General features: G+C 37.3%; 1 protein-coding gene and 1 long non-coding RNA gene across 2 annotated transcripts in view; both read left to right on the plus strand.

Moving 5' to 3' along the window:
- The window catches only part of PDE4D (phosphodiesterase 4D, cAMP-specific), a 371,220-nt gene extending 352,154 nt beyond the window's left edge, over positions 1 to 19,066 (plus strand). Inside the window, exons 7-15 of the mRNA XM_010580553.1 lie at positions 5,436 to 5,529; positions 9,086 to 9,258; positions 10,237 to 10,335; positions 10,425 to 10,589; positions 12,364 to 12,463; positions 16,249 to 16,403; positions 16,927 to 17,049; positions 17,548 to 17,730; positions 18,324 to 19,066. Coding sequence (XP_010578855.1) covers positions 5,436 to 5,529; positions 9,086 to 9,258; positions 10,237 to 10,335; positions 10,425 to 10,589; positions 12,364 to 12,463; positions 16,249 to 16,403; positions 16,927 to 17,049; positions 17,548 to 17,730; positions 18,324 to 18,734 — 1,503 coding nt within the window. The 3' untranslated portion in view covers positions 18,735 to 19,066. The remainder of the gene's footprint in view (positions 1 to 5,435; positions 5,530 to 9,085; positions 9,259 to 10,236; positions 10,336 to 10,424; positions 10,590 to 12,363; positions 12,464 to 16,248; positions 16,404 to 16,926; positions 17,050 to 17,547; positions 17,731 to 18,323) is intronic.
- Positions 19,067 to 19,587: 521 nt separating this feature from the next.
- On the plus strand, positions 19,588 to 21,729 carry LOC104839939. The gene is made up of 2 exons (XR_775197.1): positions 19,588 to 19,838; positions 20,719 to 21,729. It is a non-coding gene; the product is annotated as an uncharacterized LOC104839939 (long non-coding RNA).
- Positions 21,730 to 22,562: the final 833 nt, after the last annotated feature.

Here is a 22,562-nt window from a genome sequence, read left to right on the forward strand (position 1 = left end):
TATCATTCCGTGAAACAATGAGCACCACTATGACAATGCCAGGCTTAAAGATATGTACCTCGCTATAGCTTATGTATGAAAACCAGTGCGTGATCTTAATACTAATTAAACACATGGGCTTCCAACCCAAACCTGTAGTTATTAAGAATGCTGTTTATGTGTTAAGAATGCCGGATAGTCTTGCATTGATAAGCAATATAAACAGAAGCCTTACATTAAATCATAAGGCTGGCGTATTTTAAGTTCCTTCTCTTTGTTTTTGTAGAATACAAGACTTCAAATCCAGTAAAATAATGTAGTTTATTCTTCTGAGTTACAGACGTCTTTTTTAAAATAGCATCAATATTTCAGAAACCCAATATAGTCATCTAAGTTTAATGTTCCAAGTATTGAGTGAATGTTCCATGGATGTTATTCTACTCATGTAAGCTTTTAGAAATCTTACCTAGAAAAGAGGAAGCCAGAATGATTGAAACTGGGATCCGTTGCCACGTGGGTTTGGGAGCCAATGCAATGAAAGGCTCCAGGTGCTCTTGAGAATTTTGGTTCCAGCCTCCACTGGGCCTGAAGCTTGATTAACATTCAAACTGAAGGACAGGCAGGATGGGACCATTTGGTCCATTCCTACCGTTAGCCTCAGCTTCACCTTCTGTGCTGGTGCCAGAGGTTGCAGTGGAGGCAGCCTCTTTACAGTCCTTGGGATGCAGCACATCACCTGTTCAGGAACAGATACCCTGGGTGGAAAAGGCCCGACCAGGACAGGGCATCTACATCAAGGGTGGTTCTGCATGCTTCCCCTCCCATCACAACTAACCACAGGCTGCATGTTAAGCTTTCTGTTACTGAGTCAAGAATTTTATGCAAAAAATGTTAAATGTTCTAAAGTGCAATCAGTAAACCCCATATATATTAAGCACACAGCCCAAACTTTTTCATGGCCATGAACTGACTCTACTTGGATCTTCACTATGTCTTTGGAGTTGAAATTGAAGTTTCTTCCTAGCAGAGATGCAAACTCTTCCCAAAATTGTATTAGGGCTCTGGTTCCCATCTGAGAACATGGTTAGTGCAAAAGTTTGTCTTAAATTTTTCTATGTACCTTCGCTGACATCAGAAAAGTATCCTAGTTTTTCCCCCAGAATTCTGTGTGTATTTATCCTAGGTTGACAGCAGTAATATATATGCAGAGATATGCACACATTGGGCTTCAGCCCAGAAGGACCTAAACTACCAACCTCAATCCCTCATTTGTAACCTGTTCTTTGGACATGACCACTATTTAGGAAACTGTTCTTGTCTCATTGATGTATGCACTTCTATTCTCATGTATTACAGTTCCCTATCAGACTTCCTAGGTTTTTAAAGGGAGGTAAAAGTACACCTGTACTTTTGTCACTGGGAGATTTTTAATGTTACTTGAACATTGTGCCTGTGTTTGTGTTGTGGGCTCCCCCCCCCCATGCTGAGAGTAAAATCATTAAAATCAATAGAAACAAATGAAATTAAAAAATTCTGCTTAAGGAAATATTTTTAGGAATTTTCTTCAGACAATACTTTACTGCTCTGCTGCTCTGACATCAGTATTCAGCAGTGAAGAACTGTGTAATTGGCTTAATGGACGTTTTATAGCCTGTTTCCAGGGGGAATTTCCTAGACTATAGTCAAGGGCTGTTATATTCCAAAGGAATATATATATGTCATTTTTCCAGTATAACAGTGTCTAATCTTAACGTGGGAAAATCTTTCTTTCTGAGGAATAATACAATATATGCGTAGATCAGCCAAAAAAGTCTGCTTCCTCCCCATGCTGAGCTGACAATATCATAATAAAAGTCTATAGTGTAAGTGTTTATTAGTAACAAGAGTTTTGATGCTTTATGATTGATTTTCAACTGGGAAAGTATATGGCATTCGGATTTTTAAAATTCGTATTTAAAATATTATCTTTAACATTTACTATTGGCAACAAAGTGGTTTCATGTCTTGTTTGGCTTGTTTTGAATAAAGTGGTAAATGTTATTTCTGAGAGGACAAATGATGGGAGTGTGGACAGTCTAGCCAAGTTTCAAGCACTTCAGAGGCATCTGCTGGATGACTGAAACTGTGTTGACTCAACAGATGTAACAGAAACTTCTGATCTGCAGAAAGATCTTGTGGGAGCCATATGAGAGTTAGGCAGAGTTTGATTATAGAGTAATTGTGCAGGGATGTATATGTGGAAAGTTAATGCCCTTTGAAGCAGCGACTACATATGGGTGCACTTGGGCTGAAATGAAATCTTTGAGAAATAGGTGAAATCAGGAGAAAGTAGGGGCTTTGGGTTTGGTTTGGGGGGGCTTCTTAGAAAAAAGGGGTTGTTTTTTTTCCCCCAAAGGACAAGTTTTTAAACATCACAGGATTAAGTAACATACAGATACACTGAAACAGGGTGTAATCAACAAAAATGTCTGAACATCTTGATCACTGTTCATCTCTCTTGGGGGAGGGGGGTGTTCTCAAAGAGTGTTATTGTTCTGCATCAGAAACTGCTGTCTGCATATGGTCTTCAATTCATCTGTTTCCATGTGGATGATGGTTGTAAAGCTTTGTCGTATAATTAGAAAATCAAAACAGTTCTCTAAACTCCTGCTTAATCCAGATGTTTTCAAAATAAATGTCAATTAAAGTCTTGTTGCTGTGGCATCAGCAACATGTGAAAGAGCATGAGGAAATCACACTGCTACAGTTCTTCAAAGACAAAGGCTCCTCATTGAATTTGCTGTCAGCAGGAGGGCATTGCAGAAGCTGGGGGACTTGTTTTACTATACACCCATGTTTAGCAGCAACAGAAACTGTTCTGCATGTTTCATGCCGATGGTTGAGCTTTTATGTTGTGGTGAATTATGGGCTGATGGGAGGTGGGAAGACAAGGCTTTACATCAGACTAGTGGGGAATATAGCATTAGAAAAGACTGCCATGCACCTTCCGTTTGTTGTGGACATCCATACAATAAATATTTAGTTGGAAATTCTTAAAGAATATATGCTTCCTAAGTTCCACAAGATGATTCCCAATATGCAATAACAAACGTTCTCCCTGCTTACTCCCTACAATTAAATTTAGGATTTGGGGGAGAAAAAAAAAAAAAAAAAGTCCTTCCTATTTGTTGTGTCAGGTAGCTGCAGAAAAAGCATAGTGCAAACAAACGCTAATTCGTTCTCCTTTCAAAGCTGGGAAACTTTCAAGGAGAGTTCCTGAAGAGTACATACCAGTGGTGACTAGATGGTCTTTATCTAAAATGTGGAATGTGACCCAGTAACGTTGCTCTGCAGCAAAAATGGCATCGCAAAGTTGGGCATCATCTGAATCGGTTTACTAGGAAACAACCAGACAGACAAGGACCTATTTAGTTGGGATCCAGTGAGCTAGCTGGATTAAATTAAGGAAGAGAGAATATTGGGTATACTGATGACATGCCTAGAAGTTAATGCAATTTTGTCAACTTCTGTCACTTTATTAAGATTCCTAGACGCAATATTTAATTTAAACCTGCAGTTTCTGGATACCATCTGGAGACAAGCCATTCCATGAGGTCTTCAGGTTTTGCCTTAAGTAATTCACTTTCTCACCTTTGTGGGTACAGAATAAAAAGCATGCAAGTGTGAGCAAGTGTGACTTAAGTGTGTGTTAAAATAAAGACAGGCTTTTAAAAATACTCTTTAGGATTTTGGGACCAGTCACTTTACTGCTTGGCTAGCTTGACTTGTTTTATTAACATTTGACATTGGCAACAAACTTCAGACCTCACTATAGAGATTGATACTGGTTTCATACAGAATGTATAGCCCTGTAGTTCATAGTATGTGTAGCTGTATTTGCAGTATGGTTCTAATTTTCAGAAATGTGTTGAGCACTTGCTAGGACGTGGCTCTATCTGAAATCAAAGCTGAGCCTTTGGCTTGTGACTAAAGTAGGATTCAGTCTTTGTAGCTCAGGAACTTTCTGAGCTGATGGCATGTCAAGATGGCAGGAAAATGCAGTGGCTAATGGTTAGAGTGTTATATTAAAGGTAATTTTTATTTGGCACCCTGTGAGCAGTACGGTAATTGGTGACTTACAAAGACAGTGTGAAGAAGATAGCACTTTTCGCTATGCAGGGCCTCTTTGAAGAAAGGGCTTTGATGATTCCAGTGGGATGGAAAGGAGGTGATTAATGTTTAGTCTAGTGCTTTATCTCATATAGAATAATAAATTACTAGTTTTCAACATAGAGGAATGTTTACAGGGATATATACTAAGGATAGCTATTGCTTGATGTTCACCCAGTTGTGACTATTACGAGGTGAAAGATGATTCTGAAAATGGCACAAATCATTTTGCTTTGTTAAGAGAAAAGATGAACTGAGAAATCTAACGACAAAATTAAAGGATGGCACAGTGGGAGGTAAAATTCAGTAGTGATGGATGCTAATTTACATTGGTAAGAGTTGTTTGAATTGCTCATAAATATTGCTGAGTTCTCTTTGTTGAGAACATCAAGGCAGAGCTATAGTCAATGAAAATGCATGTAAGATAGCTAGAGCTGTATTATGCAATAAACCTGTCAAACATAATGCCACAAGTTACCATTTAACCCTCAAGTCTAGAAGGATTCAAGAAAGGCTCAATGATGAGTATCTAATCAATTACACATTTTGTGGAATGTTAACATCCACTTATATCCTACAGAGTGCCTAGAGTGAATTGCTAACTTAGAGGGAAAAGGAAGGTGTTTCCACAGATGGGTATTTTCTGTTCTGATGTTTCATACAGATACTGACAATTTTCTGAGGTTGTGGAATGGCCAAGTCATTGGGCTGAACCAGTATAACAATTTTAAGTCAGAGAAAAAAACACCTAGCTTTTTTCATATTGCTTTGTAGGAAATCAATAAGATACTTTGATTGTTTTAAGCAGTGCTGTCAAATATATTTTAGTAGATTAATGATGAGAGGTAAGGTAAACTTGCAATATTACAAAATGAATTGAAAAAAATGCATAAGTAGATTAATTCAGAAATATGATAAGAAAACTCTAGTAGAGAAGGGGTCCCATGTAAATACATTTGTACTTTCTCTCCAAAATAAAATCGAAAAATTGAAAAGAGTAATACTAACTATTTGTGTGTATACATTTGTTTTATAGATTTCAGTTACTAGTAGGACCCTGTGCCTTAGTGATTGACTCACTGTGGAGTGTATTTTAGGAGGTTAAGAATTGTGTTGTCCAACCTATGAATATGTTAGTAGGGCAGGTTGATGTTACATGTGATTTTTGCTTTCTTAGTTACCTTAGTTTAGTATATGTTCTTAATGTCATGTCCTTTCCCAATTCTAAAGTGATTGCATTTTCTCATCCTAACTAAAATACATCTTGATTGCTAACTTTACGTTTCTTTGTTTGTTTTGTTTTCCAGTTTAAAAGAATGCTCAACCGTGAGCTAACCCACCTATCTGAAATGAGCAGGTCAGGCAATCAGGTCTCAGAATATATATCAAACACGTTCTTAGGTAAGACTTATGATGGGAGTTAACCTTTCTGCCTTTTGGTTTTTTTATGTCTCTCTGGTCTGTGATAGAGCTTAAAAGCAAGCAGCTTTCCATATTAATTTCTGTTTTCAGAAACTACATTTAGTATCTCATGGTTCAGTGTTTGAACAGAGAGATCATGTTAGATCCATTTTCTCACAGCTCAGTTTGCTTGTGTATGTGGTTTCCCTGTGTATGTAATTAGAGATAACTGTTCATATACATATTTTCACGTAACATTACCACTACTATATTGCTACATTATTAAGAAATTAATACATAATCAATTATTTATATGTTAAAAAGAATTCTTCCACTCTGTTTCCCTTCTGAAAGTTACCACAAAGAGTTTTCAGTGTGCTGGAAGCACACGTAACTTCCTAAACTCTTGTAGCACACAGTTCTGATGGTTTGGTATTCCCTGCCTGCACATGAGTGGGTGGATGGATATGACTAAGTCAACATCTGAACAGACTGCTGCCAGGAGAATTTGGAAGAGCCGCCTCAACAGCTTGGCATGGTGGGATGTGAGCATTAAAAAAAGCTCAACATAATATTACAAAGAGTCTGGTTCCTCCTCTGTGGCTTTGCAGAAGGAAGTATATATTTTTTTTCCTAAAACTGGTGAAAATGAATAAAACTTGAAGATAAAGACAATATACCAATGTCAAAACATATTTTGAGCAAAACACCATTGATTCCTAAAGACTGTGCTTTTAAGGGGAGGCACAGCTGAGTACATCTAAATTAGGATAACAAGTACTTTAAAAAGCACCAGTCGTACATGTTAAGATACATCTTGTTTTATTTGTGTGAGATACTATAGCTGGTGCTCTTTGTGTTTTTTGGAAGAAGCGGGGTTCTTAAAGTACATTTTATCCTGCCTGTCACCATATCCTAAATGGATCGATTAATATGTCTGTTTAGTTTACCCATGATTGCAGTAGTATGCCTGAGCACTGCGGCACAGCAGGGTTTCAGACAATAAGAAGAAAGGGATGAGCTTCTGTCATGGAGAAGCAATATTGCACAGCTTCAGGAGCCCTGAAAGTCACAGAGTACAGTTGCCTGAGAAGATGACCCACTTAGGCTGAAAAGTCTGAGATACCAGTTTCTGCTTGCATTTACTTGAAAACTTAAGGCTCATTTTGACAGGGTAAGGAAATGGATCTGTCAGCCTTTCACATGAGACGTCAGTCTTGAGCAGAAAGAGGGCTGGAAAGGCAATCGCTTAGTTACTGAGCCATGGGTACTGTTTTGTGGCTGCATGAAAAACTAGGATACTTAAAATTGTAGGTGCAAGAGGAATACAACACCTCATCTACAGAATTATTGCTTAAATAGAGTATTTTCAAAATACGCAGTCTAAGTATGTAGGTTCTGAGCAACAATGTAAAGAGGGAAAACGTTCTCTCCATAGAAAATGTCAATGAGTCTAGTTAGTTAATTTTTTTAATACATAATGTATCTCCTGAACATCTAGAGACTTTCTCACATTTCAATGTTAGGAACATGTCATGAGAAAACAAGTTTTTCTGTTCTTATTCTTAAAAAAAAAAAAAAAAAAAAAATTGTTTTCCCAAGTAGGGCTGTATGACATGTATGAAGTTATCCATAATGATAACAAATATATTCCTTGTGTAAGAATAAGGCTCCTACATTGAGTATAATAATATGCAAGGTTTTTGTTTTTCAGTGTCATTAACCTGTTTTCCTATGAACGGAAAATCTGAGAGAACCTGCCAATGAGCATAGCATAACCAGGATCAAAATGGCAAGCTGTCTTTTCTGGATGTTCAGATGGGCACAGGATCCTTTGCCCTGTGTGCTCATAGTTACAAAAGCAGAGGCAGTCCCATGGAATTCCTCTGGAGATCTAAAGTCGTTCAGACAGACATTTCCTTTCACTTGAGTTAATCTGACAGCTTGGCTCACGAACCTCCCTTTGATGGGTCTAAACTTTGTGCATATGACTGAAACCATAAATATCAAAGCAGGAACACAAGTCACTGCTCCTCATCTGTTGTCGGTTTGCACCAGTCAAGAACTGCAGTGCTTTGCCTCCCCCTTTTCTTGATTGTCCCTGTGAGGAGAGTGGTGAAGTATGGTGGGGGTAATTGGGGAACTCGGTGCTGCAGGCTAAAGCTTGATGACACTTCCACACTCTCTTCTTCGCTGTGATTTGTTTGGAATTTGAGGCGTCCAGTAAATGTGGCTGCTAAAGGGTAATTAAAAAAATGGGAAGAAGAAGGGCAGTGAAGAAGCAAACACAATAACAATCTGGTAATTGTGGACTTGCTATCCTTGTCTGGTTTCAGTGTCTTTATTGAAACTGACTATTGCAGGAAGGAAAAAATAGACATGTTTTAAAGAGCTCAAATTTTCTTTCTTTCTTTTCTTGTTTAAGTTTCTTTTGTTCTAAGGTGTTTTTTAAATCATAGTTTTTGCTAGGCTCCTATGTTAGAAACATGTGTTCTGGATTTTCCTGGTTTTGCTGGAATATTTCTTGAGGACTAGAAAAGGTGCAGGTACTTTTTGGCAAAGAAGAGGTAATTTAGAGGGAGTCATTAAAACTCTATGTTGAAATATAGTATGAATAAAAAGAAAAAAAAAATTAATGCAAATTCTTAGCAGTTTTGGCAGGAGAGTCCTTTGTTGCACTAACTTGGGTTTCTTTGGGGACCACAGATGTCAGCAATACCCCACACCCCCATACTATTTCTGCAGCAGTCAGCTGGCAATTCCCTAAATATACTTTACTTTCAAGTTTAATCCTTGTCTAAAGTTTTGCTGGCACATACGTTGATGAGGTATATGAAGTGATGCCGATGATACTGCTATGGAGGCAAAAGCCCATAGCAAAATATTGGGTTTTAGCAAAACAGCCCTTTTGTCATTATTACTTATTCTGGCTGGGAGGTGCAGAAATGCACTGCATTGCTGGCGTGAACTGCCTCTACATCCAAAGCGCTTGCAGATGTAGGTGGCAAAAGGCTTTCTGAGTTGTACAGTGTCTTAACACAAACAGGAGCAGTCCCCAAGTATTAGATCCTTCAAGTCCTGAAAATGTTTTGTAAAGGTTTACATGAGATACTGTTTTGATTGTTTTTGAAATGCCATTTCAGAGAGTGTTCTTCCTGGAAAAGAAGAAATTTTAAATTTTCTTGCAAAATGCAAGTTTAGAACTCTGTTCAGTTGTAACAGCACTTTTATAATGAAAGGATTGCCCCTTTCTACAGCACTGGGGCTGCAGGAGAAGTGGAAAATAGACAGTCACAAGTCACTTATAAAGCCAGTTCAGAAATAATGAGGCAATTTGTAAAATAGAGATCTCCTTATACTGAGTTACAGGTCTATGTTTATCTTTTCTGTTTTTATTGCTCTTGATAAGAAGTATCTGTTGCAAAGTCTCCAAACATAAAAATAAAAAAAAGTTTTGTTAAGAATTACAATATCCATAAGATGAAACTCAACAGTGAATTTTGTAATATTTGTAATACCTTTAAAAATTATTCTCTGTTTCTTCATTCTTTTGAAGACAAACAGCATGAAGTTGAAATCCCTTCTCCAACACAGAAAGAGAAAGAGAAAAAGAAGAGGCCAATGTCCCAGATCAGTGGAGTCAAAAAACTGATGCACAGCTCCAGCCTAACTAATTCCAGTATTCCCAGATTTGGAGTTAAAACAGACCAAGAAGATGTTCTTGCCAAGGTAGAGAATATATAAATCCTTGAATTTAAACCACTGAATTAAAATAGAGGACTTGTCAGTATTATTCTATCATCTGCTTATAACCACTGATTTCAAGCTGTAGCACTAAAGGCTGGTCTCACTTAAAATAATATAAATTTGGTGAAGTGGAATAATAACAAGTAAAATCAGAATCGGGCCATAAGGGTTAACTTCTGTGTGAACAGGATTTCATCTGGAGATGGAATGTAAATTACCATTTGTGTATGCATTAATAAAGCTGCTTATTCATAAAAAATACCTGAAGAATGAAGAGTAAACATACCATATACTGTCACAGGAATGAAAATACATAGCAGCCCTATGTTTTTTTAAAAGGTACAACTGGTATATAGCATTAGAGTATCCTTGCAGGTCCTGTCTTTAGCTTTATCACTTTATGTATGTAATTTGTGTTTCTGTTTTTAGTGTCATTTCCTATGATTTTTGCACCAGCAGCTAACTAGTTGGCAATAATGTCAAACTGGTGTAAAGTGATTATTCATTTAATTTTAGAGTTTTGCATTTTGAAATATGCCTATCCTTATGTTTTCAGGAATCGCCCCCATTATTTGAAAAGTGTTTCTGAGAACCAGGGAGACACTGCAGCATCTCTGGAGGTTTCCTCCTTGCCAAGCTCTGCTGTCACTGGGCAGTGAGATAGCAAAGTGTGTCAGTTCAGCTCATTCAAGATACTGTAGCGTTTTTCCCTCTGGAGCAATCCATTTACGAGGCACTCTTTCTGGCTTAGTGAATTAAAATCTGAAAAGTTGGTAGCTGAGAATTCAAATATTGCGAGATTAGTAGCAGCAGCTTACCCCGTTCCAGAGTTTAGCATATAACTTTCATAGCGGTAAGGTTTGAATCTTCACAGGTCTGCTGTGTGTAGCTGTTTCAGTCAGAAATCACTGGAATTTGTGTGTTAGGTTTCAATATGTTTGTTTCTTGGTTCTGCTCTAGGAACTAGAAGATGTGAATAAATGGGGCCTTCAGGTTTTCAGAGTAGCAGAGTTATCTGGAAACAGACCTCTGACAGTCATCATGCACACCATTTTTCAGGCAAGTAGCAGCAGCCGTGCTGCTTTTTGCTTATTTTAGTGATTCTTCTGTGCTTTGTAATCTTAATTGTTTCTCTTTTCCTTTTCTAGGAACGGGACTTGTTAAAAACATTTAAGATTCCAGTTGATACTTTAATAACTTACTTGATGACCCTAGAAGACCATTACCATGCAGATGTGGCATATCACAATAACATACATGCTGCAGATGTTGTTCAGTCAACCCATGTCCTGCTATCAACCCCAGCATTAGAGGTAAACTATGCTGAGGTGGGAAAGCGGCAGGCATGAGAGAAAGGGACATACTAAGACTCTTCTAAATTAAATACTAAATACTTTAGTTTCTGCAATATTTTTAAAACAAATCTTAACATTTCATTCATTTCATGAATTCTGCTCTTTTAAAGATATTTTGTGAAGATCAAAGCCTTATTTACATGTAAATATTGTGCAGAAATTGTCACATGTTCTTTTAAATCATGCAGATTTGTCCTGTCATAACCTTTTTCATCGTAACACAATGCATAACTTGTTTCCACCATCTCATTATTAATACTACATTCTGTTCTGTCATTATTTCCCATGTGGGTTTCTCACTGACCACTATTAGTGGAATAGCTTAGGAAAGATAGTGATAAAAAGGGATTCCCTCAGTAGAGCCTTTTGGTTTTTATTTTTTTTATCTTGTCCATATTCATTCTGGTCCTGAAAGGCTATTTTTGTGTTTGTTTCGGTTAAACCACGACAGTTTCTCAGGCAGAGTGGAATATGTACTAAATTTTTTTTGTACTATCTTTTTTCTTTTTTTTTTCATAAATATTTCAAAATTGTTTGGAAAAGGATAACATTTCATATGTTCTTTTCTGAGGAATTGTTCTGTTGGAAAGTGAGTCAATCTTTGAAATAGAAGGAAGTGGAGGAAAGATGGAGATTACTTTCCCTTTATTAAGCACAATTTGGGTCTTAGTATAGCAAAAATTGATACATCCCAGTAAATTGTTGGAAATAGGCAGATAAAGCAAGCACTTGAAATTTTAGTAGTTCAGAAGGATTTGCCCTCATTTTCAAGGAGGACTGCATTTTGACTCTTTTTCATAATGACCAATCTTTCACGTTACTGAATGCTTCTGCTTTACTTTCTTCTTGAACATTATAAGTGGACCTTAAGACTGTTAGCAGGTCTCGATCCTCCAAGACTCGGGAATTCTCTTGGGAAAGATTTTATCTCAAGAAGAAAAATCAGATTATGTTCTTAAATCACCACTGGCTTTACCAAACAGCTGAAGTGGTCATCACTAGCATTTTCTGGTTTTTTCCCAGATGAACTGTTTTTCATGGCCGTGTTCTTAGCAGAGCTTTAGCCAGTAAAATAGCAATGTCTGCCCAGTGCCACTGCTGACCTACACGCTTCTGAGCTATTCTTGATCAATTATGAAAGCAATTATATAATGTGGGTGCTTGTGACAACAGGGGACTGGGCTCAGTGACATGCCAGGTCCATTGCAGTCCTCTCTTCCTATCATCCTAATAATCTCATACAGAAGAAAAGTCAGTAAATGTTAAGTAAGATGCCTTGTAGTCTGTCACCATTTTCTTTAGCATCATTTGGGAGATGTGCGTCTTTCAAGTATAGGACAATACATAGGAATCAGGCTGAAATTTTTAACTTCAATTTGTGCTATAAGTTAGAAAACTGTACTTAATGATCTGATCCGTATGTAATGATCTAATAAAAGTGGATTTATTTACAGACTGAAGCTGAAAAAGCTTCAGTTATGGAAAGTAGTGAAGCTGTCAGTGTGAAGTAAGGATCATTTTATGTTGGCAAAACTTGAAATATTTATGAAATTCTACATAATGGACAATTATACAAAAGGTTGTGATAGTCCGCATGTAAAATCTGTTGAGATCCGTGATATATTTCAGATACATTTTGCTGGTTCAGATCTAGATTCAAAGTAGAGTCCTTTTTATTGAAAATACTTTTTCATTGTTTAGTGATTGTCATTTCTGTTTCGTGATTTTGTAGGCAGTTTTCACTGATTTGGAGATTCTTGCTGCAATTTTTGCCAGTGCAATACATGATGTAGATCATCCTGGGGTTTCAAACCAGTTTCTTATCAACACAAGTAAGTTTGATGTTCAGTGATTTTCTCAAAAATTTGCTGCAAGATCTGCACATAGCACCTGAAAAATACACAGTTCATTCCTTGTTTGCTTCTGTCTGTAACTTTTCTCAGTAAATAGATACGTGTTTGTATTTTAACCTGGTTATTATTTTGCATTTCTTGTAACTTTAGAAATAATTTACATAGTACGCCCTAGCAAGAATTACTAAGACATGAACTATAAACCTGGCACTGTTTCACTGTATTGGATGTGGCCCCTTCTGGAAGTCAGTTGGTTTACATTAAATAAATAAAGATGTAGGAGAAAAAGATGATTAAATAAAAAAAAAGGAAGACAGCGATTTATGTGTTTGTATTGGAAACGTATGATGTGACCAAGGATAGCCATACATTTTTAAGAAATTCAGAAAGCAAGTTTATTTTTAGCAAGAAGACTGGCAGGCCCATGTTTGTCTCTCCCTGGCTGCTGTACTTGGTTTCCGATCTCTGCACACTCACGCCTTGTGGACTGAATTTTCTTAGCCTGTCCCTGCAGGGGACATTTTTGGGTTTTTTGGGTTTTGGTGGGGGTGTTTTTTGGTGAGTCTCTTGCTGGCACTCCATGTGTGGAGGAAAAAAGCCCTAATGAAATGAGACCCTAATGTCATCTCCAAATTTGAAACCTAGTGTACTTGTTCTGCATTCCTCAAGGCTGTTCTCTGCAGCATTGCATGAACCTCTCCCCCCCTCTTCATTCTTCTACTAGAAGAAAAACAATCTTAGCTTTGTTGGACCTGATCATGACACGTTTACTGAATGGCTTGTTGCCCCATTGTAACCTGCTTTGATTTCAGTGGCGTATGTTACTATTATAAGTGGGTAGCACATTGTAGGGTCAGTGCAAGTTCCGTCATACAATGTTACTTCTTTTGCCATCTGACAACTTCTCCTTTTATGATAACTGACCCAGAAATGCAAAAGTTGAAATAGTACTAATAATCCAAGCACATAAGAAGAAAAGGCTACAGAAACAGAAACATACCTACGGTTGTGTATTTGACCCATCTGGTTGCACATTTATAGATACTGTCGTTCCTGCACTTGGGTTAATCTATTGCACTGGTGCTAAAATAGCATGACCCCAAATCAGCAGTACAGTTTGAAAAAGGGAGCTCCTCTTCTGACTAATTGCTGCTGTATGTTCAAATCAGACCTCCACTCCAGTTTAGCCTGCATCTAATTTTACTTGCCTTAATGGCCTGAGGGCCATTGATTTGATTTGATGACTTATCTGCATAGAGGAGGATTGGGATTGACTCTAGATTTCTGCTGCTTTATTGGTAACCAGTACAGTTCAGCAGCATGGTATAGGAAGGGAGCAAATCAAGCTTTGTGCGCAAAACAGCGTGTAATACCTGAATTCTTAAGAGTGGGCATATGTAAGTAAAGTTTTTATTTGTTTAATCAGAAATTGAGTATCAGGATACATTCATGGCTCTGAGGTGCTGTGGGGAAACCACCAAGTTGTTTAGGATTAAGTAGGATGACTGGCTAGTTGAAGGCACCAGTAGTGATACATAAAGCTTTCACTTATAGGTAGACAGTTGAAATTTAGCTAAGTTAGGAGTGATTCTGATGCTGCTTACTTAGTGGCTCAGAAGAAATGTCTTGTTCTTCTCAGTTCAGCTTTTGATAGAGGAGGCTGCCAGGTCAATCAAGTAACTAACTGGAACTGCTGTTGCCAAGCTGAAGGAGACAAAGGGGATTTTATCCCTTTTGATTTGTTCTGTGTACAAGGAAGAAACTGTAGGGACAGAGACAGAGATAAAGACCACCTAATTCAGGTCTCAAGTCCTACATTTTCCTAACTTTTAGAAGATCATTTGCTTCCACCTAGGTTTGTTTTCCAGTGAACCATACAAAGTATTAACATTTCAGTAAGAAGTATAAGAATACATTTTAAAAAAGCATAATAGACTTAAAGTTACTTAAAGTATGTATATATTTGCCATATTTCAGCTTATTCTTTATAATTACTCACACGTGATATTTCTGAATATTATTTCCCTATTTAAGGATTTAAAGGCTATTACACAGTTGTCTAAAAATCTGATCCCTCTTGAATGCTATTAAAGAATGAACAAATATGGATTGTATTAGCATCAGAGGAGATGCTTATTTGATCACTGTAACTCTGTCCTTCCAGACAAATACTTTTGAAGCTTATAATGTGTTACAGGGATTACCATTACCAAGGGGGAACTTACTTCCATTTCCACCTCCATTACAACATTGAGCATGTTTTAGCTCTGTCTGTAGCTCCAGCCCTTCCAAAGTATTCTGGCAATGTTGAGTGTTTTGCAGTTGGGGCTCATCAGAAGGCTGTTTGAAAGGGAAATAAACTAGTGCCTGTGTTCTTTGTAAGAAAAATAACAAGCAGACAAGCTTTGTAAATGTTCTGTGAAAGATGAAAGAGAGATCATTTGACAAACTCACTTTCTTTTTCCTTTTTCTGTTTGGTTTTGCTGCTGTCAGGATAAGGAAAGGTAGAGGAAGTGTTTCCTTATTCAAAGGGTCAATGTATTCAAGACAGGAGAGGAAAATAGCAGGAGAATGGATAATGAGACTAATGAATTCTGAGGAGCAGAGCTTTTATAGGCACCCCTTTGAGCCAGAGGGATTTTAAAACAGAGCTGCTGTAAAAGAAGATAAAAGTGGACACAGAGTAGAATATCCTGACATATGGTTAGACTTAAGATAGAACAGCTGTAATAAATAGAAGTTAAGATCACACATGACAAGTGTGATTGCATAAAAACTATTTGTTTTTTATGACAGATTCATTTGTAAGCTGTGTCTTAAAACATACACAAGCTGACTGCGTGTTATCCCCAGGTAGAAGCTAAAGCTGTGCAGAAAATTGTTGTAACTGCTTTTATTTGTCAGAGCTGGCTGTTCAGCAGGTCTAAGCAGACAGATGCAGACCTTGCATGTGTGCCTTAGCCCAGGCATTGCTAGGAAGCTATATGTTATTCTTGGGAGTGACAGAGTCAAGAATACTTCTGTTGGAGAAAGCAGCATTACAGCATCAGGCATTGACCATGCTGAGGTATGAGGCAGTAGACAAGGCCACTACTTGCATTTTCAACCCACGTGACCCTCCAAGAAAAAGACCAGAAGCGTAATTGTTACCATCCTACCAGCCTTCTTTCAAAATTGCAAGTTGTCATGGACTAATGACCCATAGGCCTAATTGGGTAGGTGTCTGAGAGCCTTAGCTAACTGCAGAAGGACATGGTTTGAAAACCAAGATGCGTGCTCTCTGCATGACCTGCAGCAAAGCCTCAGCTGTGTATTCCCAGGTCTGAGTGCTGGGTGGCTGCAGCTTGACTTAAACAATGGAATTTTCATAGTCGTGATGGAGAGAGGCGTGAGAAAACATCAGAGTGTGTTTTAGTTTAGGTGTCTTTGTGCATATAGTATTTTCCATGTGATCTCATACAGATAGGAAAATTCAGGTATTCTGAAAAATACCTTCCTTGTATTTTTTCTAACTTGCCACTCCAGACACACGTACATGCTTCACTGCAAAATGTTTTCTTTATTTTCCTCAACATACTTTGCCTTGATTTGTTAAGATGTTCAATCATTAATTCTGTAACTTTTGACACTGTGTGAACTACAGGAACTCTGCTTCTAAAAGTTCATCTGTAAATCTTGTTACGAATGTAATGAATTTGAAAAATTTTAAGGGATTTGCTAGAAGCAGAGGCTTTAGTAACACTACCGTGCGATTGTTATTGCAGACTCTGAACTCGCCTTGATGTACAATGACTCATCAGTACTGGAGAATCATCACTTAGCTGTGGGCTTCAAGCTGCTGCAGGAAGAAAATTGTGACATTTTCCAGAATTTGACCAAAAAACAGAGGCAATCATTGAGGAAAATGGTCATTGACATTGTGAGTTCTGCTTGAGAGTCTCTCTTCCATAGTGCTAGCAAATTGAATAATGAAGCACAGAAGCATTTTTATGATAAATTACATGTCATTAGACCCATAACCAATGAAGTAAAAGTTTGAAGTTTTATTCTGTCTTATCCAAACGTGAATAGTGGGTTCATTTCAGTTTCAATAAATATCTGTACCTTTTTAGAAGGTATACAATCCTGCTTCAGGCTGTTTTCGTACTGACATGTATGCCATTTCACCACCACGGTTAGAAATTTGCTACTGAATTCATGATGAATTTAGGCTGATCTGTTCAGAATCAGATAATCCTGAACAATCATTTTATCATATTCTTAAAATAACCAAAATGAAAACTTAACTATTTTGGACACTAATGACATACAGAACTCAGACTTTTATAGTGTATTTAGGCACAAGAGTTATGGGTTCCCCCAGAACTGTTTATGTGTTCAAGGTTTTTTTTAAAAATCAATAGAACAATTAATGTAATATTCATTTATTTGTTTCTTTCAAGGTACTTGCAACAGACATGTCTAAGCATATGAATCTATTGGCTGATTTGAAGACTATGGTTGAAACCAAAAAAGTGACCAGTTCTGGTGTCCTGCTTCTTGATAACTATTCAGACAGGATTCAGGTAAGAAAATTCATCTGCAGATGGTCACTTTTATTAACTTACATCCTTAATAACATTGGCCTGCCCATTCACCAGCATGGGTTAGATCAGCTGTCCATTCTCACACCATGACTCACTACCTTCCTTCTACATCCTTTTATGTTTCCTACCTGTGAAATACTTAGGTACTGAGTATCCTCTCTGAGAGAGTAACTAGGTGCTAGAGTACATCTTGACTAAATGAGGCTTTGGCCTTCCCTCCAAATTATCAGCACCTGGTTGGTCTTTCCCTCAAAGATTTTCTGTCCCTTATACAGGCAGAAGCAGCAGAAGCAAGGTAGTTCATGGCTATTACTTCAAGTGTGAAAAACACCCAAGCAGATAAGTTTTTACTTTTTAGAATACATCTTGCACTACATGTATTTTCAAGATTCTGTTTCACAGCCACCGAAAGTGTAAATGGAAAAGGAGCTGTTTTTCTCCAGAGTAATAACACCACAGGTGTTCAATCTATTTTAGGTTCTTCAGAATATGGTGCACTGTGCAGATCTAAGCAATCCAACCAAGCCACTCCATCTCTACCGCCAATGGACAGACAGAATAATGGAGGAGTTTTTCCGTCAAGGAGATCGCGAAAGAGAGAGGGGAATGGAGATAAGTCCCATGTGTGATAAGCACAATGCATCTGTAGAAAAATCACAGGTAATTGATTTGAGTAGGCAGTTAAATAACACAGTGTGACATTTTAACAGAAAAGGAGGGTGCATAGCCATGTTTCGATTAATTTCTGAATGCACTATTTCCCTTTTTTCATTCTAGTTAATTAATTCAGCTTGTGAGTAGTAAGTGAGGGGAGCTGAGATTTTTACTGTGAAAACACAGTGCATGGCAGTGTGTTTGCTGAAGGGATTCCATCACTGTCATGACCTGCAATGTAGCATGCACATCAAAAGAGAGTATTGTACAGCTGCTCATTAGGGTTTCCTTCAAAAACAGAATTAAATATAAGGCAGCTGTTTGGCTCACTGGATGCAGTGGAGTTGTTTGGAATGAACAGTTCATTTGAAAACCAAATCCTTTCCAAGTCCTTATCCAATATCCTGAATCAGACTTTTGAAATGTAGAAGACCCTATTTACTATATAAACCAGCATGGTTTCCTTTCAGCCACCAGTAAGGGTAGTGCATCTAGTGTATCTTAGTAGCATATTTCTCATACTTTGCATGACTTACAGGCATAGTTGTTTATTTCTTTGTGAATAAGAGGTCATACTAATTTTGTATTATTTGAAATAGGTGGGTTTCATAGACTACATTGTTCATCCTCTGTGGGAGACATGGGCAGATCTTGTTCACCCAGATGCCCAGGATATCTTAGATACACTGGAGGACAATCGAGAATGGTACCAGAGCACAATCCCTCAAAGTCCCTCTCCTGCACCTGATGACCAGGAAGAGGGTAGGCAGGGCCAAACTGAAAAATTCCAGTTTGAGCTAACACTGGAGGAAGATGGTGAGTCAGACACCGAAAAAGACAGTGGAAGTCAAGTAGAAGAAGACACCAGCTGCAGTGACTCCAAGACTCTTTGCACCCAGGATTCAGAATCCACTGAAATTCCTCTTGATGAGCAAGTAGGGGAAGAAGTAGAAGAAGAGGAGAACCAGACAGAGCCTTGTGTGGTAGAAGACCATTCTCCTGACACGTAACAATGAAGACTCAGTCTCTTTCTCTGTTGCCCTCTCCCTTTCTTTTCTTCTTTCTCTCTGTGGGGTTTTTTTTTTTTGGTTGTTGTTTGCTATTTAATTAGGTAATGGTTTCCAAAGTGTATGTCATATGCTACAGCCATGGTCACAACTCACTGTCATCTTGCCAGAATGTTTGTTGATCAAAACTGACCTTGATGACTCAGTTTGGCACTCAGGAATATTGTAACCAGAATTTTCACCTCCATGGCATCAGAAAGCAGGGGGGATAACATCCATAAACTACATTTTAATAAGCTCTCCATTTGGCAGATTTGATTAAATAAAGCAAATGTTTTCAGAGGAGTACCACGTGCCAACTGAATGCCGGTATGCTTTGACAGTTTTTGAATTCATTGTGTTTCAAAAGCAAAGCATTGGATAATGTTCATCATGAGAGGAAACAAAATAAACTGAGGTTCCTTCTGGAAAACAAAGTGCACATAAATGATGGGACACAAGATGATTCTGTTACCAATAGGAAGATGAGCTGTGGAAATTGCATAAATTTCTAAAGTCTTCCTAATACGTGACTGAAAAAAGTGTGATCCAGTGAGTTGCACTAACCTCTGCAATTTGTATAGTATGCAAAAGAGAGATCTTTTGTAGAGCTTACTTCTATTATTAAATGTACTGAGGTATTCTATTTAAAGAAAAACACTTTCAGACTTCATCTGCCACTAGTTATTTTTTTTCCAAAGACTAACTTGCAAGTTTTCAGTACAAATCTGTGCTACACTGGATAATACTTCTAGGTTTTTTTCCTTTCCTTCTGTTTTTGGCACCTTATAATCTCATGGTAATATTGAGCTGTAAGTCTATTATTTTATATATTAGTGAGTTCCATGAATATCCTTTATGTTATGTAAAACTCTTTCAGTATGATAGCTTTTTGTTCGTTTGTGTTTCATCACAATTTTCCCAAACGTATTAGAGGAACTTAACTTGTGCTTTTGCCCTCATAGTGGACTGATCCTGCGAATTCTGTCTTACTGCAAGAAGTGGTCCCAGTGATACCAACTGGGACCAGTAAGCTGTGGATTTGCAGGACTAGAGCCCGTAAGAAAGGTAATGAATTGTCACCGTAATACGAAAGCAGCTCTTCTTCTCTACTAGTAAAATTTGTCCCTCTGAAACATGTTTCCAGATAATTTTTGGCTGGGACCTATAGACTGCTAAGTCAGAACAGGCTAATACAATGTAAGGAATATTTGTTCTGGTGAAAAAAGCATTAATGTAATATTTCCAATTTTGACTCTCTTAATAACTTTTTATCTATGTCAGCTATCTGGTTAAACGATTTGCTAATCTGAGATGTGTACAACATAAAAATAACGATTAGCTTTATTTTTTTGTGTCTTTGTTGCAAGAAGAGCCAGGTCGGTCTTGTCTTTCTATGTTTTTAAGTAAGTAAGCAATGCATCATGGGAATTGTAGTTCACTCCACATTATTTCAATCTCAGATCTTTTCATCCCTTATCCACCTTGTGCTGAGGGAATCCTGCATTTCAGTTTGATTGGTACTGAAAGCTTCTGTAACTTGGAAAGTTAAGGGGAGGTAGGAGTTCATATTTGTCATTTTCCAGTCCTGTTGTTTGGTCACGTGAAAGAAGAAAGAAATCTATTTCCTCCACTTTACTCTTTATTAAAATTATAGTTTTGAGCATAGAAGATGGGAAATAGTTGCCTAGGGAAGCTAGCAGACTCCCACTCTGTAAAATTCTGGTAAAATGACAGTATCAAAATGATTCTTTACAAAAGATAGCAACACCCATTATTTCCCCTTTGGATTAATTTTGTAGTAAATTTGCAACTATGAATACAGGGGATTTTTTAAGTGTCTGAGATCTACAATAAAAACCTGTTTAAAAACAATTGGCTAATAATTCAGCTTTTAAATGCATTTTGCATTCTTCTATATCCAGGTCATAGTTTTCTCTACCTTTAGCTCTCACAGGGCCTTAGCACAGAAGATGCTGAAGGAGGAAATAGAATGAAGAGAACTTACGGGTTTTTTTTCAGGTTTTGACTGGGTTTTTTTTGTTCTTCATCATTTCTTCCTGAACCTGCTCCATCTAAAAATCCTTTCAATCCCCAAGAGTGCCTGGAACCTTAATAATGGAAAAGCAATATAAATTCAAAAATAACCAATAGGGATGTGGAAAGGTTTTGTATCTGCACTAATTGAAAGTAAATGAGAAGAATAACCATATGGAGATACATATACATACATGTGGACAATCAAATATTTGAGAATTCTATCATTTCTTAGAACTGGGGATATAATGCACTGTACAATCTTTTTTCCTCTTTTGCCAAAGTGTGTTTTAGCATTGTACACTGCTTTAAAACAATACAATTTACAAGTGGCTTTATGTGTTCTGAATATTTTTGCCATAAGTAAATGCAGTGAGTGGGTATTGAGTGGGGGGAAAAAAGAAAATTCACCTTGCTTATAACAGTACACTTTAGCTTGCAAGTTACTGTACTCAATAATGCTGTATTTGAATTAAATTGTTTTGTGTCATTAAAAAACAATAATGAAAGAATATAGATAGAAGAAAAAGCATTCAGAAGTTTAAAAAAACTTGAATGAAATGGATTTTACAGAAGGCTTTGATAGTTCTTTTCAAATGTATTATTTATTTTATTTGTGCCATGCATTTTTCTCACCAAATGACCTTACCTGTAATACAGTCTTGTTTGTCTCTGTTTACAACCATGTATTTATTGTAATGTACATACTGTAATGTTAATTGTAAATTATCAGTTCTTACTATAACATCATCCTTGTCAGGGTGGTGTTGCTATCTTTGGAAACTCTTGGTGAGAGAATGATTATTGTGTATACATATTCCTTGTACATTTTTTTCTCCTGTAATATATTCAGTGTCACCTTAGAGCTTGTTTATGGAAGATTCAAGAAAAGTATAAAATACATAAAGATATATCAATAAAAAAAGCTGCAGGTCTTTGGTCCCAGGGCTGTGCCTTAACTTTAAACAATATTTTCTTCTGTTTTGCTGCATTTAAAAGTAAGGTAGCTGTGGGGCTAGGGCTGGGCATTTCTACCATATTTTTAGTTGCTAACTGATGGGGTTACTTGTACAAGCTAATATGCATGATACTACAATGAAGCTTTCATTCATGACCCTACTGGAAGTTCAAGCTTTTCCAGACATCTGGCAATATAATTGTATTGCCTGTCTGATTGTCTTTTTACAGGCTATCATCAGGGATTGTTGCAGCCATTTTTTGCTCCTAAAAAAAAAAAATAATTGATGCTGTATTTCAGTACTGAATTGCACTGAAACAGCTTTGGAAAGCATCTCTAATAGGCTATAACTCATACACTTTTACAATTGTCTGTAATATCCCTTCTTTATTTAGTAGCACAAATTATCATTGTATAAGCAGAATCCATAAAGTAGGGCAGAAGACAACTTTAATCTTGGAAATGCTTTCCAACACCAATATTAGTGTTATAAGCAGCCAAAGTTTTATTTTATATAGATGTATCTAAGGCTTTGTACAGGTGTGTATAGCATAATGCACTAGATCTACAGGAGAGTGGTAAAGCTTTAGATCAGTAACACTAGTATTAGGTTTGCAGGTTGGACTGAGCATCTCTCGCTGTTTGACTTGGCATGTTGTCACTTGTCAGACTACTCAGAGCTGATACCAATGAATTTGCCAGAGTGGGGTAAATACCTCCTCCATTCCAGCGATGCCCAGCCCTTGTAGCATGTGACTTCTTTGTGAAAGGAGAGATTCTTTTTCGAGGAAAAACAG

Source organism: Haliaeetus leucocephalus, unplaced genomic scaffold (assembly GCF_000737465.1).
Source record: "Haliaeetus leucocephalus isolate CR32 unplaced genomic scaffold, Haliaeetus_leucocephalus-4.0 Scaffold722, whole genome shotgun sequence".
Classification (NCBI taxonomy): domain Eukaryota; kingdom Metazoa; phylum Chordata; class Aves; order Accipitriformes; family Accipitridae; genus Haliaeetus; species Haliaeetus leucocephalus.